Source organism: Trachinotus anak, unplaced genomic scaffold, assembly GCF_046630095.1.
Source record: "Trachinotus anak isolate AG129_WGS33_773 ecotype Australia unplaced genomic scaffold, CSIRO_AGI_Tana_v1 ptg000005l, whole genome shotgun sequence".
Lineage (NCBI taxonomy): Eukaryota > Metazoa > Chordata > Actinopteri > Carangiformes > Carangidae > Trachinotus > Trachinotus anak.
In genome coordinates this window covers 15,148,740-15,161,555 of record NW_027273856.1, presented here as the reverse complement: position 1 = coordinate 15,161,555, position 12,816 = coordinate 15,148,740, and the positions used below count along the sequence as shown (strand labels likewise).

At 44.2% G+C, this 12,816-nt stretch overlaps 3 protein-coding genes across 7 annotated transcripts in view; 1 reads left to right on the top strand and 2 right to left on the bottom strand.

Moving 5' to 3' along the window:
• ankrd6b (ankyrin repeat domain 6b) overlaps positions 1–6,884 on the top strand; it is a 40,230-nt gene extending 33,346 nt beyond the window's left edge. For 2 of the 4 annotated variants that reach the window (XM_071478498.1, XM_071478495.1), the window contains 3 exons: positions 1,561–1,674; positions 2,364–2,664; positions 4,195–6,884. In XM_071478498.1, the coding sequence (XP_071334599.1) occupies positions 1,561–1,674; positions 2,364–2,664; positions 4,195–4,781 (1,002 nt within the window). In that variant the 3' untranslated portion in view covers positions 4,782–6,884. The remainder of the gene's footprint in view (positions 1–1,560; positions 1,675–2,363; positions 2,665–4,194) is intronic. The other 2 variants (XM_071478499.1, XM_071478497.1) reach the window with 1 other exon arrangement.
• Positions 5,353–8,825, bottom strand: lyrm2 (LYR motif containing 2). Its single transcript, XM_071478500.1, has 3 exons — positions 8,685–8,825; positions 7,912–8,052; positions 5,353–7,214 (listed from the first exon to the last, which is right to left on the bottom strand). Exons 1-3 carry the CDS (start codon positions 8,727–8,729, stop codon positions 7,134–7,136), a joined length of 267 nt encoding a protein of 88 aa, XP_071334601.1. The 5' UTR covers positions 8,730–8,825; the 3' UTR covers positions 5,353–7,133.
• A 2,447-nt stretch (positions 8,826–11,272) lies between these two features.
• Positions 11,273–12,816, bottom strand: part of mdn1 (midasin AAA ATPase 1) — a 71,900-nt gene continuing 70,356 nt past the window's right edge. For both annotated transcript variants that reach the window (XM_071478492.1, XM_071478493.1), the window contains exons 101-102: positions 12,508–12,650; positions 11,273–12,427 (exon numbers count right to left, since the gene is read on the bottom strand). In XM_071478492.1, the coding sequence (XP_071334593.1) occupies positions 12,242–12,427; positions 12,508–12,650 (329 nt within the window). In that variant the 3' untranslated portion in view covers positions 11,273–12,241. The remainder of the gene's footprint in view (positions 12,428–12,507; positions 12,651–12,816) is intronic.

Here is a 12,816-nt window from a genome sequence, read left to right as displayed (position 1 = left end):
CCAAAACAGCTTCTGTGCTCCTTGTCAAAAATGAACAGCTTTCTTCCCAGAGATATTCCCTCATTTGGTTTTTTAATGATGGTGCTGGAGAACACTGTCGAACACACCCAGTATCTCACAGATGTTCAGGTCCGTTAACATCTGTTGAGGACAGCATATGATTTACATCAGTGGTTTGTACCCCAGCAGATAAGCTTAAGTACCCATCGACACCACCTGTCATCTTCCTCATACACTGATCAAGCTCTTTGTTAGGAACACATGCGCACCTGCTTTTTAATGCAGTTATCCAAATCACCAATCATGTGGCAGTGGTGTTATACATTAACTCCTGCAGATCCAGGTCAGGAGCATCAGTTAATGTTCACATCAAACATCAGAATGAGGAAAAAATGTGATCTCAGTGACTCTGACCGTGACATGATTGTTGGTGTCAGAGGCTGGTTTCATTGTTTCTGAAGCTGCTGATCTCCTGGATTTTCACACACAACAGTCTCTAGAGTTTTTACTCAGAGCAAAAAACATCCAGTGAGCAGCAGCTCTGGATGGAAAAGGCCTTGTTGATGAGAGAGGTCAGAGGAGAAAGGTCTGACTGGCTGGAGCTGACAGAAAAGCTGTGGTAACTGAAAACTGGAAAAACATAGCCTGGTCTTTTCTGCTGAACCATGCAGATGGCAGGGTCAGAATTTAGGGTCAGCAGCATGTATCCACAGACCCAAACTGGTGTGACTTTCTCAGGGCTAAAGTCTAGACCTCACGGAACTTCTTTTGAGAGACCTGAAGTTCACATACACTTCTCATCATATCTGACAGAGCTTGAGAGGATCTGCCAGGAGGAATGAGATCAACTGTCCAAATCCAAGTGTGCGAAGCTTGCAGATATTTTCCCAAGAAGACTCAAAGCTGTAACTGCTGCAAAAGGAACTTTAACTTTTATAAATGAGAGATTCCAGTTTCTGATTTAGTACATTTCTAAAAATGAATAATGAATGTTTTCACTTCATCATTATGGGTTATTGAGTGTAGATTGATTGAGGAAAATTTCAATTATGTGTATTTAGGGGGAGGAGGGCTTCCTGCTTTACACCTATGGACCTTTGATCGACGTGCTGAACGAATGTTACTTTATTTCCATCCCATATGAAGAATGCAAAAAGAGGAGGTGCTCAAGGAACTACTGGGTGCCAGACCCCCCCCCGGCCTGTTTGATGGCCATGTCTGGCCCATGTATTTGAAACACAAGAAGATACGGTACTAAGAAATACTACTATGGAGCATAGACTACTACAGACTACTACAGTATACTAGAAACATGCACATCTACTTCCATCTGTTTGTTAATGAACAAAAGAAGCACCTGCTCCAGATCGTAAGTTTAGAGTCAAACAACCACGACGTCCTTATATATGTTTCTGTGTCTCCTTGTTTTCTACCTGTCTCCTTGTTGTTTACCCTGTCTCCTTGTTTTCTACCTGTCTCCTTGTTGTTTACCCTGTCTCCTTGTTGTTTACCCTGTCTCCTTGTTGTTTACCCTGTGTCCTTGTTGTTTACCTGTGTCAGATCTTGGCTCTTGATAAGATAACGGTGGAGAGAGTGTCAGCAGAGAGGAGCGAGTGTCTGCAGAGGATCGAGCAGCGGGCCCTGCAGGAGCGGCTGGAGGCAGAGAAGAGACAGGTAACATTAACAGCAGCGTCACCTTAATCTCCATGCAACACTCAGCTGCAGTCAACAAGGCTGTGTGGCTGATAAAGCCGTCAAGTAAAAAAGGTCATACTGCAGCCTCCATTTCGACTGAAAATGCTCAGCAGGACAAATATATCACTCACTATTGACCAGTGACTAAATGAATCAATTAATTAATGTATAAAGCTGCATAAATGTATATTTTGGCCACCTAGAGGGAACAGAACAAACTGAGAACACAGCATTGGATATCACCTTAAAAATTTCTTATAGCTAACATGTAAGCAAATGGTTGAAAGTTTACACATTCAGCAGACTTAAAGCAGCTTCAATAATCATTTGGAGAAAATCCAGAGAAAAAGATCAGGTTCTTTAGCTGCTAAATGCTCCACTGTGTGTCACCAGTTAGTCTTTAACTGTGGTAGTGCAGGGTGAATTTATCAGAGATTTTTCACTGTAAAAAGCTGGAAACCAGATTAATAAACCTGATCAACCTGTGCTGTAATGTGCTGTAAAACCAAAACAGTGAGCTCTACGTTTAACCACTTTCATTTTTCTTTTGTTAAAAATGTGATTAATGCAGCTTCAGATGTTTTTTTTATGTACAGCAAATGTGAGCTGAACTACTGTTCAATAACGGTAATATGATCTTTTGTGTGTGGTTGTATCTGCTCTTCAAGCAGGCGTCTCTGGTCAGTGAACTGAAGAGCTGGTGTCTGTCCAAACTGCAGAACATGGAGGTTCGCTTCACAGGAGACCCCGGCAGCACCAAGCTGCAGCGCTCCTCCTCTGTGGCCGAGGGCCTGAATGAAGCCGATGGAGCTGGCCTCACCGTGCTGCCTGTCGGACACGGGGACAGCTCCCTCTGCCCAGAGCTCCACAACAGTCCTACACTCCTGGACTCCAGCCGTGGGGAGGCCAGCGTGGCTGAGGGCGGCCCAGCCAATCACTACTTTGTGGTTCATGTTGAGAGCTCTCCAGGTATGGCCTCAACAAACATGTCGACACTGTCATTATACACAGACAGACACCGAGTCCTATGCCTTTATTTGTCCCAACTGTTTCCTGTAAATTACAAACAGGAAATTGATGCTTAAATTAAAATGTGTCCAATACTTTAACCCTTTAAAAACGAGTGTGTCGTCGACGACACATTTGCGTAGGCACACTTTGGATTACCGTAACTCTGTCACGGTTTGAGCAATCGGAAAATTCCAACGGTTTCTGAAAGCTAAGACCTTGCACTTAAGGCATATAGGTGTCATTACGGTAATTTCACCGGGCGGGCATTTCGAGGCTCCGGTGTTAAAGGATTAAAGGAGCTTTTTCTTAGCTTTACTATTGCATTGCATTTAGTGGTCCTGAATTAATTAATGAATTAAAAATTAGAAACAAACAATAATACAAATACCTGCTACAAACCTTGGCTGTAATTTCTTGTCATTGGATTGTAGCAGAATAATCACACAAGTCTGACGTGTCATGTACTACCATTTATTCGAAATGGGTCTACAAAGATTATAAAGAGATGAAAAAGACCCACACACTACCATCACATTCCCACTTCGTTCAGTCTATATGAATATGCTGTGGCTCAGGAGACAGAGCGGGCCGCCCACTAATTAGAAGATCGGAGGTTCGATCCCCGGCTCCCCCATCCACATGTTGAAGGGTACTTGGGCAAAATACTGAGCCTGTGATTACTGTTCCATCAGTGTATGAGTGTGTGTTATGTATCAATGTGTGTGTGAATGGGTGAATGTGGTACGTATTTTAAAGCACTTTGAGTGGTCGACACCACTAGAAAAGCTCAATATAAGTGCAGTTTGTTTTGGTCAGTAATGTTCGTCCTCAGGTAAAGGTGAAAGTGTGAGCACACCTGAGCTGTGGTGACATATCACACATCACCCACCCACCACACACCATCAGTGATGCCAGAAACGCTTGAATGTGTGTGATGTACATTGTAGAGGTATTGTCGGTGCAAACCCACAGCAGAGGATGCAAGGTGGGTGTCAGCTGTAGCCTCCAGCTCAGCCCACACACACAAATCCACACAAACCCAACAGCGCCCCCTCCAGGACTAACAAACAGACACAGGGATCCAGATTTAAAGCTGCTTGTCTCCACATAAAGCTCGTTCACACAAAGTGTTCATTCAGGTAAACAAAGGAATCCTTGTAGAACAAAAGAATCTTCTACTTTTTCTGTGCAGGTAATTGCTCTGCACAGTTTTCTGGTGGAGAAAAACTAAGCTTTAATTCCCTACATGACCACATTTGCTCTAATGGATGTTTTTTCTGCAGTGATAAAGGTTTCTGAAATCGTCCTTGCACAAATTTAAATACTTTATTTCTTTGTTATGACCTTTTTGGAAGGAATAACATCACTGAGTTGTTCATAATTCAGAGTTGTACTCATGCTAATTAGCAGGATGACTTTAATAATAATGTGATGATGTTCAGTGGTTACTGTGTAACTGAATGTGCTCTCTGAATCTCTTTTGGACAGACTGTGATAAGGCACATAATGCAGACGTCCCCTCCCCTGCAGTAGCCAAGAGGTCACTGTCATCTGTGCAGGTGGTCCGGCCGAAGGAGCGTTCAGTGATCTGTGCTGACCCCCAGAGGAAGAACAAGGACCTGCATGACCTGGACACAGTGGGGTACGGTGCTAGTGGAGGCGGAGGTCACAGAGCCAGCAGCCTGTCTCCAGCCACAGAGCACCGCTGCAGCAGCAGTGGTGAGGCCGGGCTCAGGGACAGGGATAGAGGCCGGGACAGAGGGAGGCGCCACAAAAAGCATTCCCAGGGCAGGAGTAGTTCCAAAGGGCCCAGGATTCTGGAGGTCTTTGGAGACCAGCCCACTGAGCCCACCTTTGCTCAGGAGCGGGACAACATGCATGCCCTGGAGGTGACTCAGTACTTCTTTGAGGCGGTGTCGACACAGATGGAGCGCTGGTATGAAAGGAAAGTGCAGGAGGCTCGCTGGCAGGCCAATGAGAGGGCTCAGGCCGACAGAGCCGCTCTGATTGAAAGGATCACCTACCTGGAGGACGAGCTGCGCCTGCTGAGGACTGACAAACACGACGACAGCTAACACATTGCCCACCTGTCACCTCTACACTGTACAGACCAAACAAAACCAGTGATGACGTGATCTCTTCCTCCTGTCGTCCTCCTGGACAACCACAGCCACATTGAGCAGATCACTGAATCGTTGTGTCCACTGAAACATCCCATTTTTACAAATAACACAAAACAACCCACATCCAAAATTCTCTCCTGCTGGTCTTCATGTTAGTGGTGGGCTGGTGTGTTCATGTGTTCATACGTTACTGTAGAAATAGGGGCAGCTCTTGTGCACTGTGTTGTAAATAAACCAGTAAATGTAAAGCTAGATGTTAAAAACCTTGATCTAATGTGCCATTTGTAAGAGTAGAGCAGCGCCCGTTCAAGGTCTGTGGATTTTCTTGACAGCTCATCTGAAAAACAGTTGACACTGCACTTCATTACTCGCCAAATTTGAAGTCAGTTTGATGAGCAGCTGCTAAGAAAATCAAAATACAGACAGACAGACAGATTCCTCCTTTTATAGTTATATACATCACAACAAATACCATCAACACTGCCATAATCACACTAAACGTACTGATTTGCGTAACACAATGAGATCTTTAGACATTTTTATTTCTGCTTCTGCACACCAGACATGAATGCACACATTAGTATAACTCAATGATAACTCACAGTGAATCTGTCTGAATGGAGGGAATTACAGTATAATAAGCTTTTTGTTGGTATCTGGAAGCTGGAATCAGCCTCGTGACTTTAAAGGAACAACCTACTGCTTATTTATGAGAATGTAGCTGAACTGACACTGTATATAAAAACCCTTGTGAAGGTTTGTTTTAAATGTGTTGATATTTGATTGTGCTGCATGGTGTGATTCGTACGGAGGCTGGAGAATGACAATAGAAAACTTAAAGACTTTTACAGTGTTTAAATTCAATTAATTAATTTTTTAAAATTAATTTCTAAATTGATACAAAGTTTGAAATCAATAAATAAATGGATGAAGTCATAGACAATCAAATTCAATGTTTAAATATAAACACACATACATATGTATAGATATACAGACAACTGACACAAACCAGTGACCCTTTGTGCCATATGGACGTGGGTATTGCCATCCTGTTTCTCCACTTTTCTCTTCTGGTTTTGAATTTAATTTGTACCTGTCTGTATATTTGTGTATACACACGCATATATTACGCATATACACATACATATATATATATTCTGAAATTTTATTTTTTGGTATTTCATTTTCAAATGTGTCAATTTCACACTTTTATTTGTCCCTAGTTCTAATATTTACAGTTTAATTTAATTTAATTTAAAGATGACTCTTAAATTAAAAATGTGTGCCACCTGAACTGATGCTCAGACAGGTACAATGAAGGAGCATTTAACAACCTTTTTTTTTTTTGTCTCAGTTGTAAGAATATTATTTTGACTACAAAAAGGGACGACTTTAATTGATTATATTAAACACTGTAAAAGTGCATTATTGTTCAGTTGCCACATTGCTCAGACTCCATAGATTTGACATTACAGACCTGTGAACTAATCTAACTTCAAGCTAAAAAATTGCTGTCACATAAATGTAGTTTAGTGACACATCTGACTGACACATCCATCCTCCTCCTGCCACTGTGTTTCTGTAGACACTCAACAGTTCAGATATGTAATGCAGGGTAAATATGTATTAACTCTAGTGTCTTAGTGAATGTGAGAGAGGATTAACATGTTTACAATCCACTAAAATGGACAGTAAATGGTAATGCAACACTCTGCAGACTGGCTTCTGACACACAGGCATGTGCCCACTCATCCTGTTTGTGGCTACAACAGCTGATCTCTCACTACAGTCAATAGCAACAAGCTAAATTCTGACTACCTATAATCTGGTTTCCCAGAATCCTCCCTGCCAATCATGTTTACCTGTAAAGGACAATCCTGACATTAAAGGTGAATTCAATCAGAAGATGTTGCATGAAGAAAGTTTAAAGTTGTGTTGCAGTATTAACTGTCTGATGTAGTGACTGTCTGCTCATACAAGTTGTTAGTGGATATGAATAATGCAGTCTGTATGACGAGGCCAGGAAACATTTTGTATTAAAATAATTGTTTTTAATCTGCCTGTAGTTTCATGACTTCCTGTTTAATACATAAATACAACACAAACAGCAGCAGGACGATGCTTTCAGGTGAACACCATCCATCCATCCGTCCGTCCTGGACCAGTAAATAATTTCTCACAACGATGATGGGTTTCCCTGTCTCCATGGTTACCTCAGCATTTAAGAATCTCTTCTCAATAAAGACCACATTGAGAACTGGTACAGATGAGTCCACATCAGGGATTCCCAGCAGCTTAGAGTCACTAACTTCTGGCCAGAGCCAGAGACTTCTGCAGCTCCTCCAGATGGTTGTTGGCCTGTGTGACCATCATGCGGATGGCATCCTGAGGAAGCAAGGAGAGAGGACTCTGAGATGTGGTTGAAAGCTCCAGAAAAAGCCAGTGAGCAGACCTTGAGTTCAAGTGATACTTATCTGACGTGGGGATGTGTGAGCACCAGTACAGAAGCGGAGTGGTGTGCTGCTGTGGACGGGGGCGGCACATAAAACCCCCTAATTTAAGCATTTAAAAATGTGCCCACAGAAAACCGCTAATATCCGTTTAAGTGAACTCTAAGTGAATTTTTTTCAACCATTGAACTATCCTACATACAGTCCATGATTACTACGCCCAAGCTCACAGCTGCTCTGCGGAGTGATACAGTGTGTAGTATTACAGTAGTTCAGCGGTTACAAAACGTAGTTCCAGAGGGAATGTCTGTTTGACAACAACATAAAGGGGTGAAAATATTAAAAATAAAGCGTTCACTTCAACTCATATTAGCGTTTTTTCTTTGCACTTTTTTAAAAGTAGCTAAGACACGTTTTAGCTGTGCTCATGTTGGCTACACAGTCACGCTGCTGGATCCGGTCTGGTCGGGGCTGATAACGGTGATGTGCCTGGGTGGAAACGATGAGTCTGCGGCCTGAGAGCACGGCCACCAGATAACATGAGCACAACCCCACGTCAAATAAGCTGAGCTCTCACAGCGTGGCTTAGTCAGTCTGTTTGGTGTGGCTGGGCAGAGGTACACGCTGTCTACCTGGTCTGTGGCGTGCCTGTTCCTCTTGAACTCCTCCCGGGCCCAGTCTCGCAGGTACTTCCTGTCCGCCTCCTCCGGAACCTGCCGGATGGTCCTCAGCATGTTTCTGTAGATCCCCAAAACCCTCCGCCTCTGTAAGAACTGAGACACTCGGCAGCTCAGTGTCGACGCGTCCACTTTATGAGTCATCTCGCTTTTGTTCCCAAGAATAATCCGTTTCAAGTAATATTTATAAATACAGATATGTGTAGACAGTTACATGGCAGCCTGGTTGTGATATGTTTATTTAGATACATGTCTTTTAAAGTCACTAATGCTGAATGTGGGAACACACCGCTGATCGAGCTCGCGGCCCACTGATGAAGTACAGCTATATTTACAGACCACTCATCTGTAGTTGTAGTAAGTGGGTGTCAGAAATGCAGTGTTAAGATGAGCTTTCACTTCCGGCTGCTGCAGCTTCACATTAAAACACTTAGCTTGCGAAACGCGAGTTGACTTTTATTATGAAATCAGTGACCTTCGCACTGTCGCAGCCTGTCAGTCGCCAGCTGCTCCTCCGACAGGCGGCCGTCGTTACCGCAGCTTTCCTGACAGCGGACCGGCCCGAGCTCTCTCAGCGAGGGGGTGAGGAGGAAGGAGCAGCCGGAGCGAGCTGATTCCAAATCAGCCTTCCTCCCTGAGTTGTAAAGCTGGAAGCAGCCCGCTGCAGCTGGAACACGGACGCTACCGTCTGTGCACCAGCTGCAGCTTTAGGAGGTGGAAACATTTACCTGTTTGAGGGAGAGCGCCGCGGTCGGTAGCCTCGACACCGCCATGTTGGACCGCTGAGGAGCGGCGGCCCGCACCGGCGGATGTTGGTGACGCGACAGGCGGACTCAGGGTTTACTGCCCCCGGTGGAGCGGAGCGGCACGGACACGGGCAGCCTGGACAAACACATGAAGTTTAGCTTTCTTGCCTTCTTTTCTTCTAATGACAGGTGAGAAGACAATCTGTTGCTAATGCCAACAAACAAATGGTCTCCATGGAAACTGTAGAGATTTACCACTGTAAAATCTCTTTCATTGCTGTAAAATGCCTTAACTTCTTCCCTTAACAAAGGAAACCCTTAAGAGATTCTGTGCCACTGAAAATGATTTGATTAAAAAAACAAAAAGTTTTATATTTAATGACTTGTGCAGATGTTTTGGGTTCATTACTCCTCGCTGCTAGCACCTGCGTCCAGAGCAATGCTGAACTCAGGCCACAGAACACTAGAGAACCACAGAACACCACAGAACAACACAGAGAACCACAGAACAACACAGAGAACCACAGAACAACACAGAGAACCACAGAGAACCACAGAACAACACAGAACAACACAGAGAACCACAGAAAACCACAGAACACCACAGAGAACCACAGAAAACCACAGAACACCACAGAGAACCACAGAGAACCACAGAACACCACAGAACACCACAGAACACCACAGAACACCACAGAGAACCACAGAACAACACAGAGAACCACAGAGAACCACAGAACACCACAGAACAACACAGAGAACCACAGAGAACCACAGAGAACCACAGAACACCACAGAACAACACAGAGAACCACAGAACAACACAGAGAACCACAGAACACCACAGAACACCACAGAGAACCACAGAGAACCACAGAACACCACAGAACACCACAGAGAACCACAGAAAACCACAGAAAACCACAGAGAACCACAGAACACCACAGAGAACCACAGAGAACCACAGAACACCACAGAACACCACAGAAAACCACAGAACACCACAGAGAACCACAGAGAACCACAGAACACCACAGAGAACCACAGAGAACCACAGAACACCACAGAGAACCACAGAACACCACAGAGAACCACAGAACACCACAGAGAACCACAGAACAACACAGAGAACCACAGAGAACCACAGAACACCACTGAGAACCACAGAGAACCACAGAACACCACAGAACACCACAGAGAACCACAGAAAACCACAGAGAACCACAGAACACCACAGAGAACCACAGAGAACCACAGAACACCACAGAACACCACAGAGAACCACAGAAAACCACAGAACACCACAGAGAACCACAGAGAACCACAGAACACCACAGAGAACCACAGAACACCACAGAGAACCACAGAGAACCACAGAACACCACAGAACACCACAGAGAACCACAGAACACCACAGAGAACCACAGAGAACCACAGAACACCACAGAGAACCACAGAACACCACAGAACACCACAGAGAACCACAGAACACCACAGAGAACCACAGAGAACCACAGAACACCACAGAGAACCACAGAGAACCACAGAGAACCACAGAACACCACAGAACACCACAGAGAACCACAGAACACCACAGAGAACCACAGAGAACCACAGAGAACCACAGAACACCACAGAACACCACAGAGAACCACAGAACACCACAGAGAACCACAGAACACCACAGAGAACCAGAGAACCAGAGAACACCACAGAGAACCACAGAACACCACAGAGAACCACAGAGAACCACAGAACACCACAGAGAACCACAGAGAACCACAGAACACCACAGAGAACCACAGAGAACCACAGAACACCACAGAACACCACAGAACACAAACTGAATCTGATGATGTAACGTGCACACAAACAATTGTAAGATTCTTTGCCACTTTTTGTTCAAATGTAAATAAGAGCTGAGAAAGTATTTTTTCCACAATGATGCCTCTTGTACATCGTCTTATTGTCTTCTGGGAGACGCCGGTGTCATTTCCAATCAAGAAGAAACTTGCTGGTTGAATAAAAGTAACTTTAAGTCAAAATTTACCAGGGGTATCAATAATTTCGGGCTTGACTGTATATATATATGTTTGGGTAAATATGTGAGTATTATAATAATTATTATTGTTGTTAAATACCACACATTCTCATTAAAACACACTACCCACAACATACTAACATAATCTTATTTTACATGCACCATGTAGCTGTCCTATGCTGTCAACTGTCTCTCTTGTTTTCTCAGTCATCACGTCCTCTGTCACTTTTTGTGTCATATTATTCCCCCAATAAAATATAAAAAACACAAATAAATATAATTTTTTAAAAATAATTTTAAACCAAACATGAAAAAAAGCTCATATGTTTTGACCATCTCAAGCACGTTTCACAAAGTTTAAATGCATCTCTCCTCAATAAAGAGGAGACAGTGACAGTCACAGTATTTGTGAGCGTTCAGGGATAATCAGCTTTTTTGTCATTATTACTTATGAATCTTTGTGTGTGATGTTTTTTCCAACACACCGGATATCTGAGGGATCTACAATGAGCACAAGCACAGACTGAGCAGCCTTGTAAACTGTTTATTGTCGGGATCATTCGTGTCATGGTGTAACAGATGGGTGTGATGAAGAAACCATCTCTTAAATATGGCCGACGCCGGCTCACATGTATGTCCACGATACAAAACACAGAGGTGATAATAAACGTTTCGTCGACACCTACTCCTCACAGACACAGTGACGAGCTCCGAGCTCTCGTTTTAGCAGAAGTCACACAGTTATGGATGGAAGATCAACACAGCAGATATGTCGTCTTGAAACCACAAAAACTGGTTATACTGGGGGCATTTATTCAAAAGTGGAGTCTGCAGTCCCTGTGCTTCAAAGTGCATGAGATCTGAATTTCTTAAAAATCTGGACAGAGCTGTGGCCGCGCCTCCGATCCATCAAACCGACAGCTGGTTCAGGTGTGAACTGTTTCCTTTCCCAAGGCACATTTTTTGAAGTTCCTCTGAAGGCCGCTGACGACCAGCCGTGACACAAGACCCAGCTCTGCACGTCTGCTGTTGCGTTCACATTGAAGATGAATGATTCGATGATCTTTGCAGCACTGACTATAACATCCACACAAACGAACAAATGACTTCAGGGGTTATTGTACAAGGTGGACAGAGGTATTTACTGACTCTTCACTGAGGTGGTTCACACGCAATGAAAATCACATTTTTTTTTTTGTTTCTATCATTTCATCTGAGACGTGCAAGTTAAAGCAATCCTTGTTACATTACAAAAGAAACAGAGAATTACCCTGATAACAAAGATCAAAAAACAGCAAAGGTTGCTATTAAACTCTACTAAAATCTACAGTAAAAATAAGAAAATAAAGGCACATGTACAGCGGCAAATCCGTCTTTTTTTGCTTTGTTTTGTTTTTTTTTGTTTTCAGTTCTGGTTGAGAAGCTAGCAGCAGAGTGGCATTGTGCAGTTGGTTGCCGCCCACTTCTCCCTTCCTGTGAAAGATGGCTTCTCATTGGTCTACTGGTCGGCCGCCGTGACAAGTTCGAACCACTGCCGGAGCGCGTCGCTCAGCGTCTCCGGCAGGGCGTTGACATCTCGCAGGATGACGTAGAAGGGGAAGGGGAACTCCTCCATGTAGGAGCGGATCTCCGGCAGCTCCCCCGGCCCTTTGAATATGGGCACCTTGATGTCGAGGATGGAGTCCTGCAGCACAGCATGGATTAGTTACACTCTGTGTGCGGAAATCGAAAACAGATATAACGGTCAAATCCTGCTGTTCTCACCCGTGAGTTGGGGTTGTCGAGTACCACGAAGATGACAAAGACGTTGGCGCTGCGTGCTGCCCGCACAGCCGCCATCACACGCTCCTTCCCCTCCAGGAATAGGCCCCTGCCGTCAGACACGATCACCAGCAGCTGGGCCGTGTCTGTGGAGGCAGGTCAGAGGTCAGAGGGTATTAAAATGAAGTCACAGAGGAGTTAAATCACAAACTAGCATGGTTCTTATTGACGCCTGTTTCCCTGGGTGGAGAAACAATCGACCAATCAGAGCAGGATTAAGAATGGGGACGTCGTCTTTCAGTATAGACAAAT

What these genes read in the sequence shown, in the direction of transcription:
- lyrm2 (XM_071478500.1), bottom strand. Translation starts at nt 8,729, where the DNA reads ATGGCGGTGTCGAGGCTACCGACCGCGGCGCTCTCCCTCAAACAG. An exon ending in CGGCGCTCTCCCTCAAACAG is followed by an intron (nt 8,053 to 8,684) that starts GTAAATGTTTCC and finishes CGAGTGTCTCAG; the next exon opens with TTCTTACAGAGGCGGAGGGT. An exon ending in ACAGGCACGCCACAGACCAG is followed by an intron (nt 7,215 to 7,911) that starts GTAGACAGCGTG and finishes TTGCTTCCTCAG; the next exon opens with GATGCCATCCGCATGATGGT.